The sequence below is a fragment of the Acartia tonsa genome, chromosome 7 (assembly GCF_053477335.1).
Source record: "Acartia tonsa isolate MP-2025a chromosome 7, ASM5347733v1, whole genome shotgun sequence".
NCBI classification, from domain to species: domain Eukaryota; kingdom Metazoa; phylum Arthropoda; class Copepoda; order Calanoida; family Acartiidae; genus Acartia; species Acartia tonsa.
Window position 1 is genome coordinate 26,511,697 of NC_137266.1, and position 18,226 is coordinate 26,529,922.

Consider the following 18,226-nt stretch of genomic DNA (forward strand, 5'->3'; position numbering starts at 1 on the left):
GAAATTCTAAACTATAATTAAGTAAATGTACATTAAACATTCATACATTATTACATATAGGTTAGGTTAGGTTATAGGCAAGGGGTCCGAGCGCCCGCGGCTAGGCAGGCCAGGGGGCCGAGCTCTGCGGCCATGACCTTCTAGCATTACGATTTTTTGTAGTCGTTGGTCTTTTGTAGTCGTTGGTCTTTTGTAGAGTTGGTCTTTTGTTTAGTTGGTCTTTTGTAGAACCGACTAGTTGGTCTTTTGTAGGCGTTGGTCTTTTGTAGAGTTGGTCTTTTGTAGCAACGCCGTTTTTATGCCTTTAAAAAAAAAGTAATTACTGCTGCTATGCCAGATATAAGACATCCTTATTTTTAGGAATGCCTTTGGATTGTAACCAAGCACAACATATTAGCATACGAAAATGAAAAATAGGACTCTAGACAAAGAAATTGCAATCTAATGGTTGGTTTTTTATTCGGTGACTTATTTATGATACATATTTAAAGGAAACTTATCAACAATAAATTAACCTACTTTAAACGCTTTTCTCGTAACATTTATTAGGCAGATTTCTACAAATAAAAATTTTAGAAATTTAAACTTTTCCCCAATATCTTATCCCTCTCACTCTGGAACAATAAGCACTAAGTGGTAAATACAATAAGACATATGCATATATATAGATGTGCAATCACTTCATCATATTATCACAATTGCAAGGTGTTTCATATTTGCAATAATAACACAATATCAAATAAATGTAAGGGGATAATTGAATATAAGTAAAGCAGCTGTGAAGGGGCTAGTTTGTATTATTGTATTTTTATGCAGTTGTGATGTTTTGATAATGTAACACGTGTTGTGCGGGAATGAATGCACATTGCATATTTAAAACAATTTAAAACGAGCACATGCTGAAGTGTCTTTAGTCTGTAGTTTCATCATTTGTTCTTACATTAAACAGATTATATAGCGACGCCACTTTTAAATATCATAACTAAACTGACCATTTTAAACACATTAGTCCAAAAATGCAAAGGATGAATGCACTCATAAAAGCAAAGCTGAGCAAACCTTTACAATTATAGATTGACTGCAATTTTATTGTAATTTCATTATCTTAGCGACTAAAATGGACGCATTTACATGATGCCACTTTCATATTTATGCCTGTTTATCACAGGAATTGCCATCTGATATAGCTAAGAATGTAAGTATTTAAGTGAGTAGATGCTTAAAAGATTTAATTTATTTTATTTTAAATATAAACTAATTTAAAACTCCCAAGTACATGAATATCAAATTTAGAAACATGTGACTTCAATAAAAATGATTAAACTGAATTATCAATGATTTTCAACCCATTCCCATATTAAAATCAGAGATATAGGCAAAATTTAATAACTTTATTTTGTATATCAAACACTACATTTTTGAAATAAAATAGATAATTAAATGCTGAACTACTTATAAACTTAATTTCTCTTGTTAAAAAAATAGTGTTTGTGTACCTCATAGCACATTTGGACCAAATTCTAATTCTAGGTTTTTTTTAATCCATTTTTTTTACTCCATTCTTTTTCAAATATTAGATTTTAAGACTTTTTAGCAATCACTTGCTTCTGATATTAAATATGAGACATGTGATAAATATTATAGTTTGTCTGTTCTCAGCAATACATTGATTTCTACACACAGCAACTCAAACCCAAGCGTTTACAGGTAATTTCTATTTTTTTTAAGGATTGGGATCTTCTACAAAGAATTTTTGAGGACTTTGTTTCATGTTTGACTAAGCAGGCGGTAATTTGGGACATTTTGAAATGTTTACTTTTAATGATTAAGATTTAATTATTTTTAAGAATTTGACTTTAGGATGTTCATCTCAAAAAGTAGTGCAAATCTATAAGCTTTTTTGTTTTCTCGTCTGTAATTCATACCAGAGTGTTTAAGCTTTAACTTTATTTCAAGAATTGGGGTTTACTTTAAAATGAAAGTAAGTTACGAATTTAGAAATAAACAAAAAAATTTACAACGATTTCCTAATCCTAATTCAAATAAAGATTTGTTATTGCTGCGCTTCTTGTTCTCGTTAATCACTATCAAATTATTGAATTATCACCTTTGTACTGTCTAAAAGCTATATACTGTCTATATTTTTGTAAACAAATAAAAATCTGCTTAGCTCACCTTTTTAAATCCCTCTAGATCTTTTTATATACATTTGTGATTTATAGGTCTTAATATTTTGAAACCAATTTACGGTGATTAGCAAGATTTATGGGCAGACAGAGCCATTTGAGACTTGCTGTGCATTTACTGCCGCATATTATAACATTGCACATAGGGGCAACAAGGGGATTCAATTCACCACCCCCAAATCAAGTTTCAATCATTCTATGAGTATTATCATACCCAATGTACATCAGATTTCAAAGGAATCGGAAAAATACTCTTTTTAAGTAAGCTTTCTAATGCCTGAAAGTCAGGAAATGCAAAAATTTTCGTTCAGAAAAAGACATATTTTTCGTGTTTCACCAACAATTTTAAAAGTATTATAAAATCTCTTAGAATTAACGTAATTAGACAAAATAACTTCAGGTGAGTCATGCACTACATGTATTTTGACAATATAAAAGAAAAAAACAAAAATTAAAGAGATAAGTCCTAAATAATTCTAGTTGAAGTTAAGATTTTAGTTTTATTTTGTTTGTTTTATAATCAACATTTGAGTAGACAGTAAGCGGAAACATGTTTTCACAGGTTGCCACCGGCTAAAAATACGATATTTGATTACCCATAGACATATTATAATCGCCTGTACTGGTTTCACTTACCCCCCCGCGCCCCCGTAGGGGTTTTTAGCGCGTTTTCTGAGGGTGGGTGCACGAAAAGTTTGTTAGGAAAATCTTTTAAACGCGCTTTTAAAGTCAAAATGTGAGATTTAATACATATAAATAAAAGACGCAAAATATAGGAAATATTTATTCAGACTTTGAAATAAAGTTAGTAATGAATATTTTCAATTTCTATCGCACCAAATGATGAGGGGGGGAGGGGGTAAGCCTAAATATAAACCTCTTTATGTTCGAGATTTTAATGTAACTAAATAATCGTTTCTATAGATTATTACAGATATTCAATGAAAAACTATTTTCATGCTAATTTATCATTAAAGCTTATAATTGTAGTGAAACAAGAAGGACAACATCTATAAAAGCGAAGCTCTGAAATGAAAGGACAATTGAATATTAACACTTGCAGATTGTCCGAACTGAATATTCAGAATAATAATGCATAAGTACAAACAATATTGTAATTAAATTTGTTGCAAAACTGCATAAATAGATGATACTGTAATATGGGGCATACTTTTATTTTTAGGACTTGTTTATAGATATGCTTCGCTTATAACATAGAACCTTGTTGTAATAGGATTACTTGGTAATGATTATAGATTTGCTGGGCTTTCTAAATCGTACCTAACTGTTATAGGAAACATCATACAAAGTTTGAAATCGATAGGACCCTAATTTTGGAAAAGCTTCACTTTTAAACAGAGTATTTTGCTTCTGGCTGCTGGAGTACGTTATGCTCTTTTTTCTTCAATAGTAAACCAAATAAATTAAAGTTTACAACATTCTTAACAGCAAACCTCAAAAATTAAAATAGTCCGTCACGGAGAAAGGGAAAGATTAATGAGTTATGGATAGGAAAAATTGTCCGTCTGTTTTTAGCTTTCTTTTTAAAGCGCATGCGTTTTATGCTTCATGAAAATCATTTCTGCTCGCAAACCAAAACAAATAAACTATTTAAACAGTAAACACAAACAGCTAAATTCAAAGAATAAAAAAAGTGTTATTTAATTGAAATGGAACCTCAAAACCAAGTGAAACTTAAAAAAGATGTTATACAAAGTATTTTTAATGAACAAAAACAAAAAAGTGTACAGATTTTTAATTATAAAAATACTGTTGATTTGTTAACAAAAAAGTATAACCTGGAACAAAGAAAAGCAGAAAGTTTTGCAAAAGTAATTTCAAGGAAATATAAAGCAGCAAAGAACAACTTAAATCGACTATTGGAACTGAAAAAGAATCATGAATTTCTAAATGAATTAATTACAGGTTAGTTATTAAAAAATCGAAACAGTTTTATTTACAATATTATAAAGTAGTAAGTTTTTTTTGTCTGAAACTTTATAATACAAAGTAGAACGATGCCTGTCGTCTATCTGACTGTCTGTTTGTTTATTTGTTTGTACCGAAGGATCACACTAACCGCTGATCCGATCGGGTTCTCCTTAAAAGGGTAGCTTTTAATTGGTTCCGGGAAGGTTTATAACTATTTGGGGGGAGGGTACCACCCCCCCCCCTCCCCTAAAAAATTATGTTTACTTCTTTTTAAAAATTTAAATTGAAAAATGGGTTTTGGGATTTAACTCCCCCTTCCTCAAGTGCCCCTAGAAGCCTCTGGGGGCGAAGCCGCTAGTTCATTCTATAGTAGTGTAGTGGAAGGAAAAAATAACCATTGAATATTTTAATACACATACTAATTTGTAATTAGTGTATATTCATGTGTCATATTTCTTATTTTGATAATTCTAGCACAGCTACTCTATATATGCTGTATATTTCATGGGTCTATACATCAATTTTTATAATATGAGATAAATTTTATTTTTGTAAATTAAGCTATTTGATAACTGGCAAACACTCCCCTTGTATACTGGCTTTAAATTAGTTAATATTTTATATTAAAAAATTGATAGGGTAATAGATTGATAAATAATTTGCATACAATTTTTCAAAAAAAAACATAATTGTTGTGTTGGTAATTTAGATACTCCCATACCTTCTCGAGCTGCTTCCCCTTTATCAAGACCAGAATCAAATGACTCATCAAGATCACATTCTAGAAGAAGTTCTCGAGCTGCATCCCCTATATCAAGACCAGAATCAAATAATTCATCAAAATCACAATCTAGAAGAAGTTCCCCAAAATCTTCTAGAGAAAATTCACCAGATTATAGTCCTGAAAATGATGTTACAACACCAAAATCAAGAAAATCTGGTAGGCCTAGAGTGTCACCAAAAGAAGCCAAATCAAAGCATATAATAAGAAAATTAACATCGAATTTAAAGAATGATTATTCTCTTCAACAATTACTTTGGGCTGCGGAGAAAAAATTGAGACGAGTTAACAGGGAGGAAGACGCTAATATTCTTAAAAATATGCGCATGAAAAAACAAACAAATCCTCTGAAATCCTACAATAGTGTAGAAGCCCTGAACCTAGTTATAGAAGGTGATTTTTCTAGAGAAACCTACCAGACTGTAAGGTAATATATTGAATACCTATAATAACAACATGGATGACAACATCCATAAGAAGCGAAGCTCAAAATTATTTATAGATATCCGAAAAAAATGAACTATAGAGCAGTTTCATAAAATAACTTTAAACTAAAAAAAATACAAAATCTTGTTAACAAATCTTAATGAAATTTTAGTGAGTATATGAAGAATGTTAATATATTTAATCCCTAAAAATATTAGCCTTCTATCTCTTATAGGGGCCGAGAAAATCGCATTTCCCCCTTTCTGTCTCTAACAGACAGACGGACATTTCGAATTATAGAGTAGCTTCGCCACAAAAAAATTAATAGTACTTAAGGCTTTAATGAAACTAAATAAAGACTACTTCATTCCAACTTTTTAAAAGTTAAATATAGGAATTAGATGCTAACATAACTTTTTTTTTGTAAGGTGACAATATTTTAGTTAGTGAAAGTCAAAATGAAATATGTTTTTCTTGTCTTTGTTGTTATGTCCTTAACAAGTTATTTAGTTTCCTGAATTTATCTTTAAAGTGAATATAATTTATATCTAACATGTTGTCAATGTCCTGAGAAAAATCTTGTTAACTTAAAAGACAAAAAATAAAATTTCTAACCTTATGTCTGTCAGTCAGTTTAAGTGTTATTCATAATTTGTCTTTAAAAAATATATATCATTTATGTAGGGTTATGCTATATGAACTTAATAGCGGCTTCGCCCCTAGCCTCTAGGGGCTTTGCCCCAAGAGGTTTAATAAGAAAAATCAAAAAAAAAAAAAATTGGGGGGGGAGAAATTTTTTTTTTCGGGGGGGGGGTCCCACCCCCCAAGAATATAGTTATAAACCTTTCTGAGACCTATGAGAAGCTACCCTGTAAAGGAGAACCCGATCGGTTCAGCGGTTAGCGAGATCCTTCGCTACAAACAGACAGACAAACAGACAGACATCGTTCTACTTTGTATTATAGATATTACAGTTTTGCATTTTTATTAGGAATGGCGCAAGTGAAAAGGGAGCAGGTACTCTATACCCCTCGTGGAAAAGAATTCAAGAGGCAAAAAAAAGATGTTCTTGCAAATTTAAAGCTGATGTGGATAGCGCTGAAACAGACACACAAGACTTGTTTGACCAAACTGCAAATAAAATTTTTGATCATCTAGTTGAGGATGATATAAAAGAAAAGATTCAGCCAACAGATACTCTTGTGCTTGAATATAAGGCAGGATTCGACGGAAGCTCAGGACAACAGGTACAGGAATATTAAAGACAGACAAAATCTAAGCTGCAAGTATCTGAGTGTTCAATTAGTAAAATGTTTATTTTTGTTTATATTTTATAAAAAAAATTTACATATCTTAGTATTGAATTATTTTCTTATGAGATTTATTTTTTATTTGCAAAGAAAAAATTCTAATATAATTTCATTTAGGTATTTACACACAAACCTGAGCATGAACAAATTGAAGATGGTGATAACATTGTTGCTAAAGCATGCACAGAAACTCTATTTCTAACTGCTATGGTTCCTTTACAGTTATCAGTAAAAGCTTCAGGTAATTATTTTGTCATAAACGTTGTGTTTATATATAGCAAAAACTTGAATAGAAAGAAAAAAATGATTATAAACAAAAAAACGTATATCTATGGTTTTCCTTAAACTGTATTAGAACTAGAAACAAACTTTCTACAACAAAAACATGATTTAAAATGTAAAAGAGTAAAAAATTTAGAGTAGGAGGGTGGGGGAGAGATCGGGTTAATTCTATAATTTTAAGCTTACTATCTATGGTTAATGGTCATAGTCAAAAAGTGGATATAAACATCTTCATATATAAACAGTTTGAATTAAGAAGAACATTTGATAAACAAATATTGAACCAAGTTTTACTCCTTTTTAGATGTTAAGTTACAAATATAATTGTTACAAATAGATCATACACGATTTAAAAGTTGCTCTTATTCATATTTAATATTTTTAGGCCAAATTATATGGAGAAACCAAAAACCTTCAAGCACCAGGATGTGTCGCCCCCTTAGATTTAAGTAAGCTATTTTTTATTTAAACATAGTTTATGTAATACTAAATATATGTACTTATTATCATCAATACGTGACGTGATATTTACAGCTTGAATTGAATGATTATATGATATTAGAATTGGTCCTATAGTTTGATTTCCCCAGAGACATTACAAGAGCATAAGCTTTAGATTTTTGTAAGAAATATTGGATTTATTTGTTGAAAATATTAAATGCCTAATATTTAATTATATATGTATCAATTTTTCTATAGGTTTGTGAAGGAAACACAAGATATTAACATAGAAGAAGATGAATACCTTGACTCCCTGCAGCTGGAGCCCACAGTATTGAGTTTGAAAACTACTGAAAAGAATATAGAAACTGCTCTATCCACCCTCGCTGTTGATGACAACAACCTACATGAAAGAAAAGTGGATTGCCATCATGCTATTAAAAAAACTATGACAGATGGCAAGGTAACATATTGAGATATTAAAGATTTATTTTAACTGATCTAATTTAGCAGTCTAACTTAAAATGAGCATCAAAATACATTCTTTTTTAAAAAGTTATTTGGTTATCCTTTTTGGCTTTTAGTATAATTGTTTTGCAGGTACACACCCATCTAAGCAAACTGACAAATTCCTACAGATGTTGCGCTATCTGTGGAGCTAAACCGAAAGAAATGAATTCGTTGACCACAAGCTTAGAGTTGGCAAAGAAACAAACAACAAATTTTGAATGGGGAATTTCTATTATGCACAAATGGATCAAGTGTATGGAATTTATTCTGCATGTTGCCTACAGGTATAGTTAAAGCTCCTTGCTCATAAAAATAGAGAAATACAATATAAAAAAGGCATGAATTTGCCTTCTTCATAGCAAATATCTTTTCTGTTGCGTCAAATGGCTTTAACATGAAGCTGGTATCTGCCAATTACCTTTAGAAGGAGAGGGGGTTCACATATTAGGATGATTAAAAGCCCAATTGAATATAAGATATAGTTTATAAACTCCTGTATAAAAAAATTATTGTGTACATTTCTTAAAAGCGAAGCTTTTCTATAATTAAGGTCAGTCTGTCCGTCCGTCCGTCCTTCCGTCCGTGGCGGATAGCTTTTTTGTTAATTTAGGCTTCTTAGAAATGTCCTATCAATTTCAAACTTGGCATGGTGATTCCTGTAGTAGTTAGGTATGATTTAGAAAGCTTAGCAGAATGTCCCTACATCCATTTTAAACATGTTGATTTTTTTACTTTTTTAGCAACACATTTATATGTGATTTGATTTTGGTATACTGACTCCTGGGACAATAAAGTACAGTATTACAATTCTTTAATCAAGTCCTGAAAATGTAAGTATGTCCAGAAACATTATTCTGTATCAAGTTTTTCAACAAATTTACGTTAAATTTTGCTTACACTCTTATTTATTTGCTTACACATTTATATTCCGATTATCCAGTTCTGACACTATACAAGTGTTAATGTCAGTTTGTCCTATAGTTTCAGTGCTTCGCTTTTATGGATTCTGTCATCCTTGTTGATAATCAAATCAAACAAATTTAATAACAATTCTTAATTATAATTTTTAGGTTCAGTTTTAAAAAGTTCGGCTCCTACACTTCTGAGGACAAAATCACCATGGAGAAGACCAAGAAGCGTATAAGAAATGAACTTTTTGCCAAACTTGGAATTTTAGTTGACACGCCAAAACAAGGGGGCGCTGGCAACAGCAATGCAGGGAACACAGGGAGAAGGTTTTTGAAGCATGCTGACGAAGTTGCTCAAATCCTTCACCCTGAGTTCCCTGCTGAGGTAATCCATAGACTGAGAATAGTCATGGTTGCCATATCTTGCCAGCAGCCCCTTAACTGCGACAAATTTGAGAACTTCTGTTTAGAGACATTTGAGTTGATAAGAAAGGAATTTCCTTGGTATGATGTGCCTCAAGGAGTTCATGTTTTATTAATCCATTCACACCAAGTTGCTAGGGAATTAAACCTGCCATTAGGCATGTACTCTGAAGAGGCTCAGGAATCCAGTAATAAAGTGGTGAAAAAGTTTAGAAAATTTAATATACGTCGTAGTTCACAAATTGACGGAAATTTTGACCTTATGAGGAGGCTGCTAAATGCTTCAGACCCAGAATTGTGTACATATGAAAGATCAAAAAAGCCAGATACTGACCTTCCAGATGAGGTCAAAAACTTGCTTGAAGGAAATTAAATGGCAATAATTATTATTTGTTCTTTAATCTTTTTTTCTACTTGCATAAATAAAATTTTGTATTATTCAGAGACTAATTGAACTTTAACGAATAATATTACTCATTGTGCTTAATTATCTATAATACAAAGTAGAATGATGTCTACATGTCTTTGTTTGTTTGTACCAAATGATTTAACTAACCACTGAACCGATTGGATTCTCCTTATCAGGGTAGCTTCTCATAGGTCCCGGGAAGGTTTATAACTATTTAAGGGGAGGGTACCACAACCCTCCCATGAGAATTCGTCTCTATAAAAAAATTAACCCCCAGAATTACTCTTTTTTTAAAATCTAAATTAAAAAATGGTTTTGGGTCTCAACTCTCCCATCCTCAAGTGCCCCGAGAAACCTCTAGGGGCAATAATTTTATCCTTTTTATACTGCACTTCTTATAGATGTAAACGTTTTTACTCTGAAAAGTGTTTGGAGTTAAGTATTTCAAAGAAAAGATGTGCTCTATAACTAAAATTTGATGTTCTATTGCCAATATTTTTTCGTCCTAAACGTGTTAATACAATATTAAACTTTTGCTTAATTGCTTGAAATTGCCTATGCTTAAATTATTTGATGTATGGGCTTTATTGAATCATAATTCATTTATTTTTATAAGTTTAATACAAAAATATGATACACAATAGCTGCGATCCTAAAAAAATATCATAAGGCTAATAATTTGACACTTTGAACACTAAAATCGGTCTACTATTGACAAAGATGCACTTTGAAGGGTCCCAAAAGCGAAATATATGGCAGCTGCTCTACTGAAATAATCTTCTAATACTCTGATAAGTTTATCAATGAATTCCTTGACCCCAAAAACCTCTAATTTGACACCTTGAACAATAACATCGGACAATAATTGACAAAGATGCACTTTAAATGGCCCTAAAAGCTAAATATATGGTAGCTGCGCCAATGAAGAATTCTCATATTGCTCTAATAAGTTTATAAATGAATTCCTTGACCCCAAAAACCCCTAATATGACACTTTGAACACTAAAATCGGACTACAATTGACATAGATACACTTTAAAGGGCCCAAAAAGCTAGTTATAGGGTAGCTGCGCTACTAAAAAATTCTCATATTGCTCTGATAAGTTTAGAAATGCATTCCCTGTCCTCAAAAACCCCTAATTTGACATTTTGAACACGAAATTCGGGCTCTAAATAATTAAATCCCCTTTTTGTTTGATTTGCCCCAATGTGCATTGGCATGGTGATTGAGTTTCATATTCGCAAAAAAATCTTTACTTAAAATTTACTTTCATATTCGCAAAAAAATCCTTATTCAAAATTATCATGATCTGTTTCTGTATGTACCGAAAGATCTGGCTTACCGACGAACAGATATGGTTCTCCTTTACAGTGTAGCTTCTTCTAGAACCCGGGATGTTTTATAACTTATTTTGGGAAGGATACCGACAACCTCTCAAGAGAAAAAGTCCACAACAAAATAGGGTCCACCCACCCACTCAAACAATTCTTTCACTTTTTGTTTCAAAACTAAAATTTAAATTGATGTAAGGGGGGGGTGTGGGGGCGGTAGTGAAAACACACTATTTCAGACTCATATATCTTTTAGGCCTTAAAAGACTGATTGATATATTAGGATTTGAAAGAAAAAAAGGGTTGCAAATAACTGCAGGGAGGGAGGGGTCAATGGCGCTAAAATTTATCTTCATCTTACAACTTAAAATTAAAAGGTAAATTTTCATAGATAAACTTGAGGGGGGGGGGGGAGATAAGACACTAATATATCATCCATTGCTCTATCCATGTGTCCTTGAATTAAACATCCGGGTGATTTTAAATAGCAAAACCAAGTCTTTATCTGCTTTACTTTTGAAAAACAGCTGCCCTTAAAGATCATTTATTTATCTAAAATGAATATTATGTAAAAGTTCTTAATTATTATGCTTGTTTACAAATAAACAAGAACGAATATGTCTCAAAGAACAAAACCAACTTAAAGAAAAAAACATTTGAAATTTTTGGTTTTTAAGTTTATACATTGAGAAAGTCGTTATAAAGTCACTGACCTCAGGACAAACAAACATTGCATAGACAAACAGACAACAACAAAAATGCATTTATTTTAGCTGCGCTTTCCAAAAAAAAGTGCGTGAAGAGAGATGTTTTGACAGGATCTTGAAAAGTTTGAGACAACTTTTGCACCTGTTTAGTATGTTAATATCAAAATAAACACATACAATCTAGTATTAATATTTGATTAAGATAAACAATAGAAAACAATTGAAAGAAACACAGCTTTTTACATTATTCTACAGTCCTAATTTGCTCCCAAATATATGTATCCATTAGCTACAGAATCCAATCCATGAAGTTTAGAAAGGCAAATAAATTTACTCATTGTCCAATCCCTGAATCATCATGAAAATGTGTCCTTTCTGGCAGTTAGGCATGACCAACTAACAGACAACCCATCATTTGTAGAGTGTCTTTAGTTCTTTACCCAGGAATCTTAAAAAGCCTAAGTAAATGAAACTTATGAAACTTACAATTATGATGGACATAATTATCCCTAATTCTTTACTTTTAATGGTTCAACTTTGGACACTGATAACTTGTACCAACCAAACAAGATTTATTAAATACATAACAAATCTGTTTTGCTTCTTCTGTTAATCAGGGTTAGTCAGTTGGAGGATAAATTTATTCTCACTTATATCTCGAAGTAAAAAAATACCTTGATAAAATAATGAATTTTCTTTCAGTTACCTATTCCTGTAAAACTCCCAATAATATGGCACCTATTATTACTATGCATTTCCAAACCAAGCAATGTCCTAAATACCCAACCTATTATACTTTTGAGCTGCTGTTATATCGACACATTTATATTACATAACCAGCATTCGACTCCAAATATTAACAATTAAACAATGGATTAGAATATGTGGATATTGCAGGGCTTTCTTGCATACACTGATAAAACAATACCCTCCTCCTCCTCCTCATCTTTACCCAGACCATAAACATCTAGGACTTTATTAGCAAACAATATTGACCACAAAGTTCCACAGTCACAATATCCACGTATTTTACAGCCATTAATTTGGCCAATATATTAATAAATAGGGATGTTATGTCATTAATTATCACTTTTATCAAACACTATATATTCGAGTTCATAGTCAATACAATGCTCCTAGTACAACAGGGGGTGTGCAAAAAAGTGCAACCAATTATCCAGTTTTGTGGCCAATAATAACAACTTTAATAGACTGTCATCTTTGACCTTCATTATCATTATGACAACCTATCAAATAACAGTTAACTGTCATACAGTAAAAATGAAAAATCTTGACAGACATGCGGACGAATAGAAGACCTTAGTTGTAAAATAATATAATGACCTATGGTTGGATTATTAGGCACTTAGTTTTCAAGATTAAAGTAAAATCTAAAAATTAGGATTTTTGAATTTTGATTTTAAAACAAAAAGTTTAGAAAATTATACATTAAAATACAGCCTATATCATTAGCATACTTTAATACATCCTATTATTTTGTTAACAAAACAAGAATGTCCACAAAAAGCGCAGCAATGAGAAGCTATCATGAGTTTTTTTAAATTAAATCATAAAAATATATACTCTATAAAACTGCAACTTTAAAATAGTCAGAATATAGGTGCTAAACGGTTAAATCCCAGTTGTAGAGCAGCTTCGCTTCTAGAAATTGTATACATATTAATCCTTAATATTTTTTTGGGAACTTACAGGTCAATGTTAAAAGGTCTTTCTCTGTAGTTGATGTTATAAAAATTAGGATATTTTCCACAAAGGTTTAAAAAGTCTAAACTTTTTTATCTTATATATTTCTCTGCTTTTTTAATCAATCCTATTCAGACTTCTAAATGGTAGCTAAACCCTTGTGGGACTCTTCTTACATTTATCTAGCCTAACCTTAAATAAGAATAAAAATAAATATTTTTAAAAGTTGTTTTGTGGACTGCTTTCGATTGAAGTCGAATTATTGTATTTTATTTCTTTTAAATGCAACACAATATTGTACTCTAAAATGCAGAAAACAATACATTTCATTTTTATAATAAGCATTTTGATTAAAAGTTATAGACCAACCGATATTTGTGTAGTCCTTGAAAGTGACCGCATCAAGTGTTTTTGTCCGCCAAACCACCCAACAGTTAAGAAATTGAAAATTGCAGGGGATTTTGCAAAAATATTCTGGTACCTGTCAAATACAGCCCAGAGAATAGTGATAGGTCATTTGAAGCGAAAAACGGAAAAACATAAGGACAGTTATGAACATTAGCAGCGCAGCAATGATAAACTAAAACTAAATATTTTAAAATACGTTTGTTTTGTTATTCTAATTACATTGGTTTTTATATTATGGCTATTGTTGCAGTTGCATTATATGTAGTAGATGTAGGTTTCCAGAAGTAATGCTTTATATTTTACACGTCAAAGTGAATATTCTGTAATAAATTTCTTACGGTCATGTCAATCACATGCAAAGCTATGACCACTTTAGTATATCGTGAAGTTAATAAAAACAAGGAAATTTTATTGATGTCAATGCCTTTCAACAGGATATATTTGAATTTTTTAGTTTTAATTTAATTTTTTTCCCTGAAATATAAAAGATAATTGTTTTTGACAGGAGGGCATATCTTACTCAAATGTTTAATTTTAATACAAAATAAAAATAAATGTTTATATTTAGATGCATCGATGATAAGTTGTTTTATTTTGAAATGTTATTTTTTTTAAATCAAGTTTTTCAAAAAACTTCATAAATAAAGTGCAATTTTACACATACTTATTATGCCAAATAATTTTGAAAAAAAGAACCGAGAATTAAAAGGGCATTAATATATATCAATTTAGGTAGCCATCGGAAAAAAGAATATTTTAACAATTTTGACCAACATTTATCCAACGATTGACCACAAAAAATCCACGTTTTTCCTCTCAAATAGTTTGTTTGTGGCCCAGTTTGAGTTGTAGGGAAATTGCCAATACGCTTTCTATGGTAAGAAGAAATAAACCTAACTAGAATGACCAAAAAATCTTTTTGTTGAGGTGTGAATTCACTTCCACAAATATTCACATTATCAAATTGACAGAACCGCTAGTCACGCATAAAGCAAAAATAAATTTCCTTTACAATTTCAATCATTCATCGCTCCATTTTATAAAATTAAAAGGATGTTTGTCTGTGGTTATCCTTTATAGAAAAGATTCCTATAGGTCCAGGGAAGGTTTTTAAACATTTATGACAAGGATACCTTAACCCTCACAATAGATACCACTCCTTCTTTTCTTTTTAGAGCTAAAATTAAAAGTGGAGGGTCAACCTTCCTTCAAGAGTCCAAAAAGGCCTCTAGTGGCGTAACCACTAGTATGTATTATGTTTATTACACGAAGGGTATGTGATAATGATTGCACACTTTTTGTTGATGCGTATCAGTTATCAGTCACCTTTCTTATGGCTCCTCCTACCATATACGGTCATGCAGACGGACTTTATTGCCCAAAATTAGGGAAAAAGAACCTTAATGTCAAATAATAAAAAGTCATAGTAAAAAGTTACAGGGAAACCTATTATGAATAAAATAAAAGCCACCTTTTTGCTTTAATTGTATCTTAAAATTACATAAATTTTAAAGATGATCGAAAACAGTCTTACAGACAGACAGACTTTTATTTATATTCTTTTGTTCCTCTTCTAAAAAATCGTTTTTGTTTTATGTCTTCAAAAAATATATCATCAAGAAGCTAACACAATTTTAATTAAATTTTTAACCGTGCTCAAAATTCTCAAAATGGCCAACGTAGTTACAGAACAGCTGTACTTTCTTAAAACCTTTAATAAAGCCAATAACCTTTTCTTTATTTCAGTGTTGTATCTCGAGAGACCCCTGTGTAAACTATGGAAACACAAACAATACAAGATTTCAATACAAACTTTAACTAAAAAATCTGGTGAACAAGAAAACAAACAATTTTAATGCACAGAGTGAATATATTTAATCTAGTGATGTTACAACCAAGTCATATATTTATTATAAAACTATAGAATAGCTCTGCGCTAATAATTACTAAACATTAGTGATTTAAATATCCAAGTTTAATGTCTCAAATTTATTGTTAACATTGATATTATGTGAACTAAATACTGCCATTAGCTTTAGCTAAAAAGACAAGTTTATGTTGTGAAAAAATGCTATGAATAGGCCAGTGAAAAAAGTGAATTTACAAAAAAATTGTACAAAAAAAATACTACAAAGCAATACAAATACAATATAAAAACAGAAAATCTAATAAAAAGTGAAAAAAAATGCTGATTTGTGTAGCAAAAAGATCTCAAATAATTATTGATATTAAGCTTAAAGTAAAATTATTTACAAAATTATATATAGAGTTTTTAGATTATGCTTATTGTAGCCTTTTTATATGCTTGCTTTTTAAGAAGTATTACATAAATTATTAAAATTTGAAGTAAATTTTTCATCACATTTAAAGTTTTCCTGATAAAAATGTAAACAATTAAAAGTTCTTCCAATAAATTAGTGCATAGCTTAATATAAAGTTTAATTGTCCTTTGTTTTAAAATCTACTAATATTTATCAAACATCGAAGCACTGGAAAGTGTTTTGTGTGACGTCATAAAATACGTCTAAAAAGGAGGGATGAGAGAAGAAGTGGGAAAAAATCTCTAAAAAAGAGGTGGAGCTAAACGTATTTTTATGACGTCACACATGACATTTTCCAGCGCTTCTCAAATAATCAAGGCTTAGATAAATCTAATCAATGTAAGGCCATATCAAAATGATAATAGATCTAGAAGACTTTCAAAAGCCATATTGAGCTACCTCCTAAGTTTTAAACTTTATGTACAACACCTATGAAAAGCATGAGTAAAACAATTTTTTTTACAATTGTTACTTTTTTGCAATTATAGTATATCTTTTTAAAATAATGCATTAATGTAATTTATTATAATTCTTTTTATTAAAAAAGATAGATATATTTAAATTAAGTCTCTAAAATTCAAGTATAATTCAGCTTATAACTAAATATAAAGAAAAATAATTTAAATAGAAACCATTTTTGGAACCATTAGTTAGATACACGAAAGGATTACTGTGTAACGGTATAGTATTTTTTCCAATTCCTTTAATATTGTATTACGAAGGTATTTAGATTTAATTGATATCTTTTAATGAATTGTCAAATCTTTAGTTCTAATTTTGTATAGTACAGAAACCTACTCAATTTACAGAAACCCATTCGTGTATCCAACTGTTTATGCTCTAATTCATGCTGTTTTAATGACCAAAATTTCTTTATGTGTATTCACTACCGCAGATTTTTTTTTAAATATCTACACAAGTTTCATATTTGCAAAAGAAGATATAATATCAATAAAGTAAGATTTTTATTTGTGTAAGTTCAACGAAGGGAAAGGACAGAGTGTGGTAATAATATACAATTCTTATTATTTACTAAAAGATTCAATTGCGGAGGTGAAAGCACACACAATTTGTTATTGTAATAAATTTACTACAGGAAATATCACTTTTTATGATGCTTGCGTTATTCTACAGATTCAAATTCATCCAATAACAAACAAAGTATGAAAAGCAAGGATTGACAGCCGCCAAAAAAATAACGTCAGTTTGACAGCTTATAGGATAAGGAACACTTAATATTAAAGATAGGTTATATTGCGGCTGGATGCTGGCAGTTGGCGGCTGACAAGTCCTGATTGAGGTGTAATGTTATTTAGATGTATTGTTTTTATCATTATTTTAATGTTAAATGTTTAAATTTTAACTTTGAATAGATTTAGAATAAATAACTACTTTATATGTTTGTTCTTTATTTGTAGCGAAGCAGCTCTATAACTCTCTATGTCTGTTAGTCTGTCCTTTTAAAAATATTTTTTTTGTGGAAAACGTATTTTTCTCAGCTGATTGATCTGATTTGATGTGTCGGTCTGTTGGTAATGCTATGGAAGACATGAAATTTCTCTGAAGATAAAAGAAACAAAGCTAATAAATACATAGTCTATTATATACTTTAATTGTCTATCAGTAATAACTTTTAATCTTTTGGGTGATTATTCTCACCAATGAATTCTGGTCTACAATTTTCATCCGTCTGAAAGTAAATTATGATTTTCATAAGAGAGAAATATGATTTGCAGAGTGACAAATCAAATCACTGAAAGAAAACTTTTCGACATACTCGTTCTTTTTTAAATGAGAAAATAAAACAATTAATTTTAATCAGAAAAGGAATTTCAATGATTTCATTAATTTGAAATTAATCAAGAGTTGATTCGATGCCAAATGGGTTTGATAATGTTCTTTGATTATAATTATCAACTTGAATTTTTAAAAGCGAAGCTTTTCTATAATTAGGGTCGGTCCGTCCGTCGGTACGTCCGTCCGTACGTCCGTCCGAGATAGATAGCTTTTATTCGTTAATTTAGGCATGTTAGAATTGTCCTATCGATTTCAAACTTTGCATGATGATTCCTGTAGTAGTTGGGTACGATTTAGAAAGCGTAGCAACTCTATAATCATTACCAGAATGTCCGTACGTCCATTTTAA

At 30.7% G+C, this 18,226-nt stretch overlaps 2 protein-coding genes across 2 annotated transcripts in view; both read left to right on the forward strand.

Moving 5' to 3' along the window:
- The window catches only part of LOC145325161 (uncharacterized), a 79,095-nt gene extending 61,617 nt beyond the window's left edge, over nt 1–17,478 (forward strand). Inside the window, exons 17-18 of the mRNA XM_080168021.1 lie at nt 1,645–1,707; nt 15,506–17,478. Of these exons, the coding sequence (XP_080024147.1) occupies nt 1,645–1,707; nt 15,506–15,533 (91 nt within the window). The 3' untranslated portion in view covers nt 15,534–17,478. The remainder of the gene's footprint in view (nt 1–1,644; nt 1,708–15,505) is intronic.
- On the forward strand, nt 3,857–8,210 carry LOC145324026 (uncharacterized). Its single transcript, XM_080166659.1, has 7 exons — nt 3,857–3,902; nt 4,828–5,326; nt 6,317–6,572; nt 6,753–6,876; nt 7,303–7,366; nt 7,617–7,821; nt 7,959–8,210. Exons 1-7 carry the CDS (start codon nt 3,857–3,859, stop codon nt 8,160–8,162), a joined length of 1,398 nt encoding a protein of 465 aa, XP_080022785.1. The 3' UTR covers nt 8,163–8,210.
- Nucleotides 17,479–18,226: the final 748 nt, after the last annotated feature.

What these genes read in the sequence shown, in the direction of transcription:
- LOC145324026 (XM_080166659.1), top strand. Translation starts at nt 3,857, where the DNA reads ATGGAACCTCAAAACCAAGTGAAACTTAAAAAAGATGTTATACAAA. An exon ending in TGTCGCCCCCTTAGATTTAA is followed by an intron (nt 7,367 to 7,616) that starts GTAAGCTATTTT and finishes ATTTTTCTATAG; the next exon opens with GTTTGTGAAGGAAACACAAG. An exon ending in AAACTATGACAGATGGCAAG is followed by an intron (nt 7,822 to 7,958) that starts GTAACATATTGA and finishes ATTGTTTTGCAG; the next exon opens with GTACACACCCATCTAAGCAA.